Source organism: Cucurbita maxima, unplaced genomic scaffold (assembly GCF_002738345.1).
Source record: "Cucurbita maxima cultivar Rimu unplaced genomic scaffold, Cmax_1.0 Cma_Scf00048, whole genome shotgun sequence".
Lineage (NCBI taxonomy): Eukaryota > Viridiplantae > Streptophyta > Magnoliopsida > Cucurbitales > Cucurbitaceae > Cucurbita > Cucurbita maxima.
Window position 1 is genome coordinate 276,816 of NW_019272064.1, and position 15,950 is coordinate 292,765.

At 33.4% G+C, this 15,950-nt stretch overlaps 2 protein-coding genes across 4 annotated transcripts; both read left to right on the forward strand.

Moving 5' to 3' along the window:
- Window positions 1-539: 539 nt before the first annotated feature.
- On the forward strand, window positions 540-4,449 carry LOC111470930 (probable 2-oxoglutarate-dependent dioxygenase At5g05600). Of its 3 annotated transcripts, none has more exons than XM_023116582.1 (3): window positions 540-1,110; window positions 2,949-3,279; window positions 4,094-4,449. In XM_023116582.1, the coding sequence occupies exons 1-3, from the start codon at window positions 647-649 to the stop codon at window positions 4,352-4,354; spliced, it is 1,056 nt and encodes a 351-aa protein (XP_022972350.1). In that variant the 5' UTR covers window positions 540-646; the 3' UTR covers window positions 4,355-4,449. The 3 variants fall into 3 exon arrangements, with proteins under 3 accessions (XP_022972350.1, XP_022972351.1, XP_022972352.1); XM_023116583.1 differs by lacking the exon at window positions 2,949-3,279 and adding an exon at window positions 1,224-1,551 and having other exon boundaries at window positions 559-1,110; window positions 4,094-4,433; XM_023116584.1 differs by lacking the exons at window positions 2,949-3,279; window positions 4,094-4,449 and adding exons at window positions 1,224-1,551; window positions 1,623-2,131 and having other exon boundaries at window positions 565-1,110.
- Window positions 4,450-5,644: 1,195 nt separating this feature from the next.
- Window positions 5,645-7,215, forward strand: LOC111470932 (probable 2-oxoglutarate-dependent dioxygenase At5g05600). Its single transcript, XM_023116588.1, has 3 exons — window positions 5,645-6,176; window positions 6,290-6,617; window positions 6,689-7,215. Exons 1-3 carry the CDS (start codon window positions 5,713-5,715, stop codon window positions 6,926-6,928), a joined length of 1,032 nt encoding a protein of 343 aa, XP_022972356.1. The 5' UTR covers window positions 5,645-5,712; the 3' UTR covers window positions 6,929-7,215.
- The last annotated feature ends 8,735 nt before the right edge of the window (window positions 7,216-15,950 follow it).

Here is a 15,950-nt window from a genome sequence, read left to right on the forward strand (position 1 = left end):
AGTCTGGAGGTGTTAGTGTTAGTTTACCGTTAAAACAACCATTTATTAGTTTCTTTTATAAATTTTGAAAATATACTCTCATATTTCCTTTTCTTACCATTGTTATTATTATCTAGCAAATTTCAAAAAAAAAAAAAAAATGAAATCCTAAATCTTAACTAAATTTGGTCAATTGAAAATACAAATCCAAAAAAAGGTATACCAAGTATTCCTCTTTGAGTTTAGTCGGGTTGAATTAAATTAGCTTTTAGACTATATTTATTGAGACGGGTTGAATTAAATTAGCTTTTAGACTATATTTATTGAGACGGGTTAAATTAAATTAGCTTTTAGACTATATTTATTGAGACGGGTTAAATTAAATTAGCTTTTAGACTATATTTATTGAGATGGGATGAATTAAAATAGCTTTTAGACTAAATTCAATTTGATGGACAACTCTAACCATCATTATTAAATAACGAATTCAATTATTGAAATAACAAATAACAATTAGCGGAGATAGGAACGGAAAATAAATTAAAAAAAAACCAAAACTGCACATTCTCCACTGTTCCATCCACATTCATCTCTCCTGGAAATCCCCCAATAAGAACTCCCAAAATCTCTTTCTCCAAATTCCATCCCCATTTCCAGGTTTTCCGCCATGGATGATTTCGATCAGGCCTTCATCCAAGCCCCCGAGCACCGCCCCAAGCTCTCCGACCCCGAAGCCGACGGCATCCCCACCGTCGACCTCTCTCCGATCTTCAACTCCCCCGACGGTACCTTCCCCGACGATTTGGTCCGACAAATTGCCTCTACTTCCATAGACTGGGGATTCTTTCTTGTGGTCAACCACGGCGTCCCCGCCGAGAAGCGGCAGAGGATGGAGGCCGCTTCTCGGGAGTTTTTCCGGCGGAGTTTGGAAGAGAAGAGAACAGTGATGAAAGTGGAAGGGATGGTCACTGGCTATTCCGATATGGAACTCACCAAGAACGTCAGAGATTGGAAGGAGGTCTTCGATTTCATTGTGGCCGATCCCACCGTCGTCCCCGTGTCGCCCGAGCCTAATGATCATCGGTTGACTCACTGGACCAATCAATGGCCGACATACCTACCAGAATTCAGGTAATCTGGGTAAAACTCTAATGGTCACGTGAGTCAATTATTAATGAAACTTTTGAAAATTTGACTGTATTAAATTTATAATTTAACTGTCGTGGTCTGACATGATTGAGTAGAGAGGCTGGTAAGGAATATGCCGAAGAATTAGAGAAACTTGGCCACAAGTTAGTAGAACTGATCGCAGTTAGCTTGGGATTACCGGCACAAAGGTTTCGAGATTATTTCAAAGAGAAAACAAGTATGGTGAGACTGAATCATTATCCTCCATGCTCGTTGCCAGAAATGGCTCTCGGTGTGGGTCGCCACAATGACCCTGGTGTCTTGACGATGCTTGTCCAAGACGATGTCGGAGGGCTAGAAGTGAAAAGGAAAAGAGATGGAGAGTGGATTCGGGTCAAACCCGTACCCGATTCTTATGTCGTTAATATTGGCAATGTTACTCAGGTATATAGTAGAGCTCGTTGTTGATCAACTAATATGATTGAAACATTTTTGAAACGTTCTTCAACGTATAGGTTTGGAGTAATGACAGGTACGAGAGCGTGGAGCATAGGGTTGTGGTAAACGACAAAAAGGAAAGGTATTCCATTGCGTTCTTCTTCAACCCATCTCATTCCACCATTGTCGAACCTTTGGAAGAACTCATCGATCCCAAAAACCCTCCGAAATACCAGTCGTACTTATGGGGGAAGGTTCTTCTTAATAAATGTGCAAGGCTTTCAAGAGACTTAAAGTTGCAATATTCAAGTTTCTAAAGTTAAGATCTCCAGCTAGCTCGTATGTTAAATGAGTCGTCGTTTATGCTACTCTATCACGAGCCGTTTGGTTTAGGGTTTGATTCGCTGCTTGTGGATAACGTGTATGTTTGGTTGAATAACGTTATTGGGAAGATCATATGTTGTGTGTGTGTATATAATTAATGTATGTTTGAAAAACTCTAGGTTTCGAGAAGGTGTCGTGTGATTTTTAAGTACTGTTGTAGTGTGTATTTGTATAATATAAAATAATATTATTTTGTGATTGAGATTGTAGCAGCTCAAACTCACATATGGTCTGCTTTGACCCACTCAATCTTGTCTGTTTTGACCTACTCGATATTGTCTCCTTTGACCCAGTAGATATTACGTGTTTGACCTATTTGATATTGTCTACTTTGACCTACTAGATATTGTTTGCTTTGACCTAGTAGATATTGCATGTTTTGACCTAATAGATATTACATGCTTTGACCTAGTAGATATTGTTGCTTTGACCTATTAGGTATTGTTTTCTTTGACGTATTATGTATCACCACTGCCAGCGTCATTTACATTATAGAACTTCCCTGGAGGCCTATGAAGCCTTCGAACAACCTTTTCCCTTTAATCAAGATTCGACTCCTTTTCTCTGTAGTACTCGAACATAGTACATCATTTGTTTGACACTTAGTCACTTTTAACTACATTTTGTAGGCTCACAAATAACAAAGTACACTATAGAGTCTCCCCTAAGGCCCATAGAGCCCTCCGAACAACCTTTCCTTAATCAAGATTTGACTCTGCACCATTTATTCTACACTGAGCCACTTTTGACTATACATTCGTGACTCACAATTTCTTTATTCACGTTTGAGGATTTTATAGACATGATTAAATCAAGGACATAGCTCTGATACAATGTTAGAAACCACAACTCTCTATAATAGTATGATATTGTCCACACTTTGAATCGTAGAGCTCTCATGGTTTTGCTTTGGAACCGTATAAGAAATTCATTTTTGCATTTTAGTGTAAATTTAAATATTTTCTTTAAAAGATAAAAGAAAATTAAAAATTATGAAATTAATGGACGTAATCTAATAGGAGGGCTTGCGAGGAATATGTTGAAGAATTGGAAAAGCTTGGCCACAAATTAATGGAATTGCTCGCCGTTAGCTTGGGATTACCGGCGGAGAGATTTCGAGATTATTTCAAAGAGACGACAAGTTTTGGGAGACTGAATCACTATCCGCCGTGCCCGTCGCCGGAGCTAGCTCTTGGCGTCGGCCGCCACAAGGACCCTGGCGTCTTGACGGTGCTTGCCCAAGACGACGACGTGGAAGGGCTGGAAGTGAAAAGGAAGAGAGATGGAGAGTGGATTCGGGTCAAACCCGTACCCGATTCATACGTTGTCAACGTCGGAGAAATTACTCAGGTACGTAGTTCTCTAATTGGTTGATATTACTTTCTAATTACTTCCTAAATATACAAAATTAAAAGAGAATTTAGAACTCAGGTCGGTTCGAGAGGGAAACGAGACATTCTTTGTAAGGGTGTAGAAACTTCTCTCTCATATACGTGTTTTAAAACCATGAAGTTCAGGAAGGCCAAAACAAATAATATTTGTTAGTTGTGGGCCTGAGCTATTACAAATGGTACCAGATCAGACATCGGGTGGTGTTCTAGTGAGGATGCACGAGGTGGGTTAAAGAGGAAAACGAAACATTTTTTTACAAGGGTCGTGGACCTTTTTTTTTTATAACCGTTAGATCCCGCAAGAGATGTGGGTTAGTGAGGGAAACTAGCACGTTCCTTCCTTACAAGGGGATGTGAGTTAGAGAGGGAAACTAAGCACGTTCCTTGTAAGGGTGTAGAAACTTTTCCCTAGTAGACGTGTTTTAAAATCATGAGACCAAGGGCTATAGTGGACAATATCTACTAGCGGTGGGTTTCAAAATCAAACTCGAATTGGGCTTGGGCTGTTACAAAGTCAAACATGAATTCAAAGTTTAGGGTCAAACCTATCGTTTTTGAAACCTCGGTGACTAGATTAGCAACTAACTTCAGATATCAATAACAAAAAATGATAGTACGGAATAATTTAACCGACAAAAAATGTATTTATTCTAGAAGTTTTTTTAATTGAACTGAAACTATCAACATTTGAGATAATGACCAATGTCTTATTCATTAAATTACGATCGAGTTTATTTATATTTCAACTTTTTGAAACGTCCTTCAACTTATAGGCTTGGAGCAATGAGAGGTACGAGAGCGTGGAACATCGAGCTATGGTTAACCACAAAAAGGAAAGATATTCCATTGCCTTCTTCTTCAACCCATCTCACTCCACCGTTGTCGAGCCTTTGAAAGAACTCATTACTCCCGAAAACCCTCCCAATTACAAATCTTACTCATGGGGGAAGTACCTTTCGAATAGAATGCTCAGTAACTTTAAGCAACTGAACGCCGACAACATTCAAGTTTCTCACTTTAAGATCTCCAATTAGCTCGTATGTTCGATGATTCTTTGTTTTAGCCACTTTATTAGGACCCGTTTGGTTTAAGGTTTGGTTGGTGTTCATGGATAATACGCTTGGTCCAATTGAATAATGTTATTGAAAATAATCTATGTTCGATGTAATTATATAATTAATATATAGGTGTTAAATTTTGTTTTAGTACGTAAAGAACGAAATGAGAATTTAAAAAATTTGAGATTAAGTATCGAAGTAATTAACCACACTGATAATACACAAGACTTAACCTAGACGACATTATCAATGAAACCCGATGAATTGAAGCTATCAAAGGAAAACTACGAGTCTATTGAACGAGTATTTCTCATGTAAAAAAAGGACTTGATTGAAAATACAGATTTTCAACGGTGGATGATCGAGAATAATCTACCTGATTATGTGGTGGAGATTGAAGGACCCAATCATACAATAATGATGTTAGAGTCTTTAGAGTTGTCTGTCAATCATGAATTCATCGATCAACGTGAATCACGAAATTAGATTTTTTTTTGGATTTAAAATTACTCCTTTTTTACACAATATGCTAACATTATTATTTGTTATTTTGTCTTTTTTTTCCTGTAAAGGCAATCTTTAATCCGACCGACATGACATCTATTTTAAAATAGTAAAATAATAATAATAATAAATAAATAAAAAGTAAAAGTAGAACCCTTGTTTTGTGTCGATATGAATCTTTATTGCTCTCGTGAGACACTACTTGAATGAACCGAGATCACATTCGAATGACAGTGATCCTACTGATAAGATAACTAAGACAAGCTTACAATAATTGAAAGTCACTGTCTATACGAGCGCTTTTCTTTCAATGACTCAATAATAAAAACTTGACCGTTAAAACGAGCTTTATTTAGTTCGGGGGATAGTCTTCATTCTTAGAAGCTATGAGTAAATAACGTGACCATATTACATGGGATACAGTCTTACGGATAAGATGAAAGTCACTATCTCTACGAGCGTTTTTTTTTCAGTGACTCAATAATAAAAACTCAACCATTAAAGCAGGCTTTATTTAGTTCACGGGATAGTTTTCATTCTTAGAAGCTATGAGTAAATAACGTGACCATGTTACATGGGGATGTAGTGGCTGACATTCAAATTCAATATCTGAAACATTAACCTGAGTAAATTTAAAAATTAAATTTAAATATAAAAAAATTTGATATAATTTAATGGGTTTTTTTTTTATTATTGATTTAGGGTTTATTAATTTAAAGGACACTTTATGATGCCTATAAAATTGTAATCACCATATCCATATTTTAACCATAGAGAGAGAGAGAGAGGAGAGAGAATTCCTCCGGCAACCAAACTGCACCGGTTCCGCCATGAAGGAGTTTGATCAGGCCTTCATCCAAGCCCCGGAGCACCGCCCCAATCTCTCCGCCGCTGAATCCGACTGCATCCCTACCATCGACCTCTCTCCGATCTTCAACTCCCCCGACGGTACCTTCCCCGACGATTTGGTCCGACAAATTGCCTCTACTTCCATAGACTGGGGATTCTTTCTTGTGGTCAACCACGGCGTCCCCGCCGAGAAGCGGCAGAGGATGGAGGCCGCTTCTCGGGAGTTTTTCCGGCGGAGTTTGGAAGAGAAGAGAACAGTGATGAAAGAGGAAGGGATGGTCACTGGCTATTCCGATATGGAACTCACCAAGAACGTCAGAGATTGGAAAGAGGTCTTCGATTTCATTGTGGCCGATCCCACCGTCGTCCCCGTGTCGCCCGAGCCTAATGATCATCGGTTGACTCACTGGACCAATCAATGGCCGACATACCTACCAGAATTCAGGTAATCTGGGTAAAACTCTAATGGTCACGTGAGTCAATTATTAATGAAACTTTTAAAAATTTGACTGTATTAAATTTATAATTTAACTGTCNTGGTCTGACATGATTGAGTAGAGAGGCTGGTAAGGAATATGCCGAAGAATTAGAGAAACTTGGCCACAAGTTAGTAGAACTGATCGCAGTTAGCTTGGGATTACCGGCACAAAGGTTTCGAGATTATTTCAAAGAGAAAACAAGTATGGTGAGACTGAATCATTATCCTCCATGCTCGTTGCCAGAAATGGCTCTCGGTGTGGGTCGCCACAATGACCCTGGTGTCTTGACGATGCTTGTCCAAGACGATGTCGGAGGGCTAGAAGTGAAAAGGAAAAGAGATGGAGAGTGGATTCGGGTCAAACCCGTACCCGATTCTTATGTCGTTAATATTGGCAATGTTACTCAGGTATATAGTAGAGCTTGTTGTTGATCAACTAATATGATTGAAACATTTTTGAAACGTTCTTCAACGTATAGGTTTGGAGCAATGACAGGTACGAGAGCGTGGAGCATAGGGTTGTGGTAAACGACAAAAAGGAAAGGTATTCCATTGCGTTCTTCTTCAACCCATCTCATTCCACCATTGTCGAACCTTTGGAAGAACTCATCGATCCCAAAAACCCTCCGAAATACCAGTCGTACTTATGGGGGAAGGTTCTTCTTAATAAATGTGCAAGGCTTTCAAGAGACTTAAAGTTGCAATATTCAAGTTTCTAAAGTTAAGATCTCCAGCTAGCTCGTATGTTAAATGAGTCGTCGTTTATGCTACTCTACCACGAGCCGTTTGGTTTAGGGTTTGATTGGCTGCTTGTGGATAACGTGTATGTTTGGTTGAATAACGTTATTGGGAAGATCATATGTTGTGTGTGTGTATATAATTAACGTACGTTTGAAAAACTCTAGGTTTCGAGAAGGTGTCGTGTGATTTTTAAGTACTGTTGTAGTGTGTATTTGTATAATATAAAATAATATTATTTTGTGATTGAGGTTGTAGCAGCTCAAACTCACATATGGTCTGCTTTGACCCACTCAATCTTATCTGTTTTGACCTACTCGATATTGTCTACTTTGACCTACTAGATATTGTTTGCTTTGACCTAGTAGATATTGCATGTTTTGACCTAATAGATATTACAAGTTTTGACCTAGTAGATATTGTTGCTTTGACCTATTAGGTATTGTTTTCTTTGACGTATTATGTATCACCACTGCCAGCGTCATTATTTTAAAATGCGTCTATTAGGGAGAGATTTACACACCTTTACAAAAAGAATGGTTTGTATCTCTCTCCGACATATGTGGGATCTCACACATACTCTCAGATCGGGAAGAAAACCGAATCTAAAAACTCACTGAATTTTCCTTTCGTTCTTTTTGTCCGTTCTTGGCAGAAATGATCGATCCGACACTCGATCCTTTTCTCTTGGGTTCAACACTCACTTCCTGTGATACTCTTCGGTCAATTTTGATCACTCAAGTTGGAATGATCGACTTCTCCTTTCTTCTCATTTGTTTTTCCTTTTCTCTCAAAACCCTAATTTCTATCTCTCCTTCTCTTTTTGCATGTCCATCTAAGAAGAATCAAACCTTTCAAATTAGTAACCGGGAAAAATTACCATTTTGCCCTTCGTTGACTTTGACCCCCCAAAAAAAATTGGTGTTTTTTTTTCTTTTATTTTTTTACTTATTTCTTCAAACCACAATAATCTACGTCCAATTGAACAGGAACAAGCGCCTGTTACCATTAATTATCGTGTTCTTTGTCAAGTACTTCTCAGCCGCATTTGCACAAACACTTTGTGCTCATCCACGGATCCTACCATGGCGCCTGCCCGAGTTCATGGCGGCTCTGCGTCAGCACCAAAAGGTGATCCTCGTCAAGCATAGCCTCCGCGGTTTGGCCGTCACGAAAGCCATGGAGGACTTTCCGGCGAGGATTTCCGCGGCTGCTTTGGTCGCGTCTATGGGCCGCTCTTTCTGGCTAAATTCACTTTTCCTTCAATGGTAGACTTATCAAACATCGATACTTATTAACGGCTTATTAATTGCTGATGATATTATTGTTACCGGCAACAACTCATCTCTTATTAACAGCTTTACTCGCACGCTTCATTCTGAGTTTGCTACCAAAGATTTAGGTTCTCTCAGTTACTTTTTTGGTCTTGAAGCTTCACCCACTCCTGATGGTCTCTTTATCCGTCAGTTAAAATATGCTCGAGATATTCTTACTCGTGCTCAGTTACTCGATAGCAAACCAGTTCACACTCCTATGGTTGTTTCTCAACACCTGACTGCTGATGGTTCTCCTTTCTCTGATCCTACTCTCTACAGATCTCTTGTTGGCGCCCTTCAGTACTTGACTATTACGCGTCCAGATATTGCCTATGCTGTCAATTCTGTCAGTCAATTCTTGCATGCCCCTACTGCAGATCACTTTCTTGCTGTCAAACGTATTCTTCTCTATGTCAAAGGAACACTCCACTTTGGTCTTACTTTTCGTCCATCCACTGTTCCTAGTACGCTAGTCGCTTATTCGGATGCTGACTGGGCTGGTTGTCCCGATACTTGTCGTTCTACATCCGGCTATTCTATTTATCTTGGTAACAATCTCATTTCTTGGAGTGCCAAAAAGCAACCTACTGTATCACGCTCCAGCTGTGAATCTGAGTATCGTGCTCTTGCCACAACTGCTGCTGAACTTCTTTGAGTTACGCATCTTTTGCATGACCTCAAGGTCCCTATTTCACAGCAGCCCTTACTCTTATGTGACAACAAAAGTGCTATTTTTTTTTAGCTCTAATCCTGTTTCTCACAAGCGGGCCAAACATGTTGACCTAGATTATCATTTCCTTCAAGAACTTGTTATCGCTGACAAACTTCGCACACAATATGTACTCTCTCATCTTCAAGTTGCTGACATCTTCACAAAGAGTATTTCTCGATCTCTCTTTGAATTTTTCAGATTCAAGTTTCATGTTCGTTCAAATCCGACGCTCAGCTTGCTGGGGGTGTTAAGGATAGTTGACCGTTCATTATAAGGCAAATATCTAGATATTTGTCTTACATTACGGGTTACCATATTTGCCCTTTTATTAAATGCAAATTCTAGATATTTGTCTTACATTACGGGTTACCATATTTGCCCTTTTATTAAATGCAAATATATTGTATTCATTTATTATTCTTTACTTTTATCGCTATTTCCTTATTATTTGTAATTTACCTTATTTCTGTATTCTGTAAATGATTATAAATAAGAGAACTCTCACCACCATTTGGGTGTGGTGGATTAATCAAACATTCACAGATACGTAATAGGTCAGAGCAAACAATGTCTACTCGCAGTGGGCTTAGGCTATTACAAATGATATCAAAGTCAAACATCGAGTGGTATACCAACAAGGACATTCAATCTCCAAGGAATGGATTGTGAGATTGCACATCGGTTGGAGAAGGGAACAAAACATTCGTTATAAGGCCAATATCATTGTTCAGTAAAAAAAGACATGTAACGGACTAAATCGAATGGTATGATATTGTCCACTTTGAGTATAGGCTCTCATGGCTTTGCTTTGGGCTTCCCCAAAATGCCTCATACCAATGGAGTTAGTATTCCTCACTTATAAACTCATGATCATTCCCTAAATTAGCCGATGTGGGACTTTCATCATCCAACAGAGTAGAGCATATCGGGCATAATCTTATGAATGTTTTTTTTAAGATAAAATACAAAAATTATTGATATTTTTATTAATTTGGGATAATGAAATATAAATATTTGAAATATAAAGTCAATGGTTGACCTAAATGGCATTGGTCCAATTTTATAATAACCTAAGATGAGTGTGGACTATAATTACAATTTTGACTCCAAGAAATGTATGGATAAGAAAATATTGTTTTATTTCAATAACTTCATTTTCCATATATTTTGTTTATTTATTTATTATTACTATTGATATTATGCGTAACAAGATGTGAATCTTTCCATGACCATGAAATAAAACCATATATTTAACAAAAATTGATTCATAAAAAAAATGATTAAATTAATAAAAATATTCTTTTAAACTAAATAAAAAGAACAAGAAAATTGTTAATAATTTATTTAAAAAAGATTTCATTAATAGCTTTAATTTTTTAATAAAAAAACCCTAATAATTAATACCATATTTAAACCCCTTTTACCTTTTAAAAAATATTCATAAATTATCTCCAAAAAAAAAATTTAATATTGTTTTTTTTTATAGTTCGAGAGTATTTTAAAAATATGGTACTAATAATAAAGGTGTTTTTGAAAGTTTTAAAAAATGTTTAAGGTTATTAAAAAAAACTTATGAAAATTGGAGAATATTTTTTAAATAATTTTAAAAGATAAAATGTATCTTAAATTTTTTATTAATTTATCTTAAAAAAAAAATATTGAAAACGAAGTCGGTGCGATCAAATAACTGCACAACCTTTACGTAGTGATAACTCTCTCTAATAATTAGATCGTCTAAAATCTCGGGCGAACGTTTAATTAAAAAAGTCCCGTTTGATTATCCAAATAATAGTTATTATTCAAATAGTCGTTTTAATAGCATAATTTCAACTTTACATTAAAAAAATAAAAAAAAATAATGTTAAATTACTTTAAAAAAACGATTTTATTGGGATTTGAGAATCATGAAATTTGATTTTTTTTATTAGTATTATTAGTATTATTTGTCTTTTTTTCTTCTTCTAATCTGTAAAAATTAATAAATATTAAATTGTAAAGGGAATCTTTAATCTGGCCGACAAGATCTCTATTTTAAATAATAAATAAATAAAAAGTTAGAGCTAAAGGTTGAATTTATATTTATTTTAATTCAATTATTAATTTGTGAATTTAGAAATTAAATCTCAATTTAAATAATTTGATAATGTATTTCTAAATGTGGTAGTTACCCCTAAATATTATAATGCTCATCTATTTATGAATAAAAATTTGATATTATTACTATTTTACTAATAATACAACTTATATTATATTATACATATTATATATAAATACTATATTTATTTTTATAAAATATTTTTAAATATTTATATTATATTATACGCATTAACAATCTTATATATATATGTTTTTTTACCACGTGTAGAATCGGATATATATAGATCGGTATTCTCAATTCAAGTCAATTTATTAGAATTGTCCGGGCCAATTTAGAAAAGATCTAATCTTTTGAAGCCGAGACTTTCTATATGCTAGAATTGTCACAGCTATGGTGAGTTGTTTTGAGACATATTGATGCATACTTTAAAGCAGTCTCTTTTATTTGCAAATTTAATAAGATTCGACTTATTTTAATAATAAACAAGAACAAATAGGAAAAGTGCTAGAAAAGGCATACACGAGCATACCAACATAGGAAACCTCTGATTGTCTTCCACCGACCAACATGAGTACTGCCTAAGAAAATTTCATGAAATTCACCCAATATAAAATTGCTCAAAGCAAAACACATTTAATCATCAAGTTTGTATAATTATAGATCATTTCAGTTCAATATCAGTTCATTCATGTACCTCTCATTTACTCGGGTATCAGGTCATTTCCTGTGTTTTTGTTTTTAATTACATGTAATTAACCAAAATGGCTCAGCTTTCTATTTTATACCCATTCGAACCTAACTTATTTAACTAAATTATTAATCACTAGAAATATAAAAATGTATGAATTAGAATTAAAAAGTAAATTATGTTATATTTTTATGTAAAAAGTGCTAAAAATATTATTTAACCTTTTAATTACAATCTAATTACCTTTTATTACAAAAAAAAAAAAAAAAAAAAAAAATCTTAATTTCAGAAAATAAAAAATAAAATATCATATATCCAATTTAATCTCGTAAAGACGCGTGTTCACGATTCGGTATGAAATGACGATAAAACCAACAAAATGATAATTGAATTATTTAAATAAGAAAAAAGAAAAGTCGATTTAATTACTAAAAATATAAAAACAAATAACAAAATTCACACTAACTTCGAACGAACATCGCCACATCGCCGCCGCGGACGGCGGCAGAGGATGAATTTACAGTTTTCAACATCTAGGGATAAAAGCCCACGAATGGAATCGTAACCCTAGGGTTCGCCGCAGGTCTGAGTGGCGGTAGAGATTCCTGGTGGATGGCGTCGCCGACGGATTCCGCAACGACGACGATGAAATTAATAGCCATTCTGAACAGCTCCAAGCAGAGCTCTAATCGCTGAATCGCCATCTCCGTCGGATTCAAGAACAGCAAGAATCGACCGTCCGATTTAGGGCTTTTTCTCTTCGAGATTGGGAAATTCGGAACAGCTTTTTCGTTTCAGTCAATTCTCCGCGTCGTTTTGGCTTCTTTTTAATTTTACAGAAAATTTCTTAGTCGTCGTCTGTGTTCTAATCTGTTTTTATAGTAAGACAACAAAGGGGTAGGAAAATTCCGCGAAATAGAGGGCTCTTTTGGTAATTTGTCCTTATATATATATATTTACTTTAATTATTAAAAAATACGTGTATTTCCTAACGTTTTTTTTTAAGATATTTTTGTTTTTAAATTTATTATTTAATGTTTTAATTTTTTTCAAATAAAATTATATTTTTAAAGATTGTGTTGGTAAGAATTGCGTATCAAAAATAAATTATAAATAATTATATAAAATGAAAAAAAAAGCCAATAATTTTATTTTTATTAAAAAAAAAATTTATTGTAAACCAAGAGACAATTGCTTTGTACGTTTGTAGCTTAATTTTGGCTCTTGGAGGTCTCCAAGAGACACAACCATTTCTCTCTCCTCACTTTCTCTCTCTACAATGGTAGTTTAATTTGAAATTATTATTTATTGATTTTTTTTTTAAATTTTTGTTGAAAAAAAAAATGAAAAGGGAAATTTTAATTTTCTGGAAAAAATTATAAAAACACAGAATTAAAATTTTTGTATTTTTATATTTTTTTTCAAGTAAGTTATAAATTTTGTTATTTGTTTTTCTTTTATATCTTTTTTAAAGTTTATAAATACGTAAAAATATTAATGGGTAATTGAAAATTAAATATCTTTGTGATATTATTGGACAATATTTTAAATTTGGTGGACCAAATAATTAATACTTCCATAAATTTGGGAAAAACAATTTGACTCCGACCCATAATTCATAAATTTTAATGGATTAAATGTTTTTGTTGAAGAATTTAATTAAGTTTTGGTTTTATTTGATATTAAAATTAATAGATAAATTACAAGAAACCAAATATATATGGTAAAGATATAATATTTATATAATTTGCCAATATTCTTTTCACAATAATTTGCTTATTTTTCCAGAAATAAAAAATGGTTTTACAGATAAGACTGTGTTCTTATCCAAATGAAAAGAAATAATAAATAAATAAATACATTTTTTTATAAAGAAAATAATAATGTGGGGACAGCTACCATGCATAGGCTGAGGAAAGCATTGTTTTTTAGAAGGGACACCTGTCATTTTAATACTTAATTTTCTAAATAAATAAATAAATAAAATATTTCATGTAAATATATATATCTATATATATATATATATATATATATATATATATATATATATATATATATATATATATATATATATATATATATATATAATATGCTTTACCGAGTTTACTGTTCAAGAAGGGAAGGGAAGAGAGTATAAGGAGCTTGACCTTTAGATCGTCCTGTTTACCTCGTTCAATCTGTCTCATTAATGTTGAGTCTTGGCTTTCCTTCCTCTTCAGTCGCTTGACCTTCTTCGAATAACTCACAATAACGGAATCCAAGCGAGCGAAATTGGAGAAAGAACATCGTCTATATATTTATTTATTTATTTTAATTTAACTTGAATTAAAAAAATATATATATACCGAAAGGTAATGAAATAATTGAAATTCCGTTATTCTAAAATTATTATAAAAATATTTTTTAAAAAAATTAACGAAACTATTGATTTTTTTTTTCTTTGTTAGTTATCGTTACAAAATTAACGAGAGCTACTATACATAATATATACAAACACGAAAGTTTAAATAGATATCAGCTATTTACTCTATTTTATAATTAAAAAAATTTCTTCTATTTTTAATTTTGAGGATGAGTACGGGAGTAGTGGTCCCAACCCTATTCTCAATCCCGACCTCGATCCCTACTATTATATTATAGTCTTAAAAAAAATAATAATAAATAAACCCTAATTTCACATCATGTCGTAGCTTCTTATTACTACTCACTTTCTCTTTCCTCGTCTCTCTCTACATTGAGTATTATTGCTTTATCATCGTAATTGTAATTGTTTAAGCCCACCGCTAGTAGATATTATTAATTTAGTTACGTATCGTCGTCAGTCTCACGATTCTTAAATACATGTCTATTAGGGAGATGTTTCCAATCGTTCATCGAGTAAAATTATGAATTAAATTAGTAAAAAATGATCCGATTATTTCGTACTCAATGGACCACTTGTAAAAATTAAATAAAACAATTGAAAAAACTCAAAAGTCTAAAAGCTCTCATTTTACTTTATGAGGAACCAATTGGATAAGTTGAAACATCACAATCATGGCTTAGGTGGCATTAAATTTTAGTACTTTTATCCCTTTATCTAAACCCTAATTATTGATTTTATTTATTAAATTTAATTCAACTTGACATCCAAGTGGAATGCTTCCTATCTTATCCATAAAATGCTTACCAAACATAATTTTTAAAAAATTAAATTTATTTTTTTTAAATATTAATAATTTCCATCCAATATATAATTTTTAGATTTTGATGCTTGGGACGTACATACTTCACTTTTTTAAAATTATAATAATAAAAAATAAATAAATAAACAATTCAATTGATACATCGTTTTAAATTATATAATAAAAGTTTTAATTATTAACGTGGGAATCATATTGGCGACCATTTCAAACTTCCTTATGCTTTAAATCCAAACTATATACTATATAGAATATGTTATTTTTTCAACAATAATGATGGAATATTATTTATTAGTAATTCAAATAAATATATTTTTTAAATTATGATGTCGAAAAAAAGTAAGGTCGAATAATTGCAAAACACATGCGAGTAACATGAGGGGTCGTGTGTCGGTCAAGTCAATTAAAAAATAAATAAAAAATAATTGTTTTTTTTTCATAATTTAAAAAACAAAAAGAAAAAAAGTACACAAAAAGTGAGGAAAATAAAGTGTGATATGGACTTAAAGTAATGAAAAATAAATAAATAAATAAAATAGAAAATAGAAAATAGTTGAAATATTATCCACAAGGAGACAGGATTCAAATAATGTAATGGGGAGTGATGATGATATTATGTTATAAATTTTGCAACCACCAGCTGTCACTCAAATAATGATTTTATTTTTATTGGGTCCTTCTATTTTGTTTTGGTTTGGTTTTCGACATTTTTGTCATTTTTTAAATTTCAATTTGAGTTTGAAGATAGAGTGAAGCACGAGTTTGTGGTCAGGGTGTTCGTATGATCCGATAATTCTAAGTTAAGATTTTTTTTGGGTTGGATTGTTTTTTTAAGACCAAAAATTTTAATTAGGCTTTTTTCAGATATATTATTTATGAAATATATCTTACCTATTATATCTTAATATTCTTTTATTTTATTCTCAATATTTAATTAGTTTAATTAGTTTATTTAACGCTAAACTAACCCTACCCTATTTTAAAGAAAAATTAAGAATATCTATGGT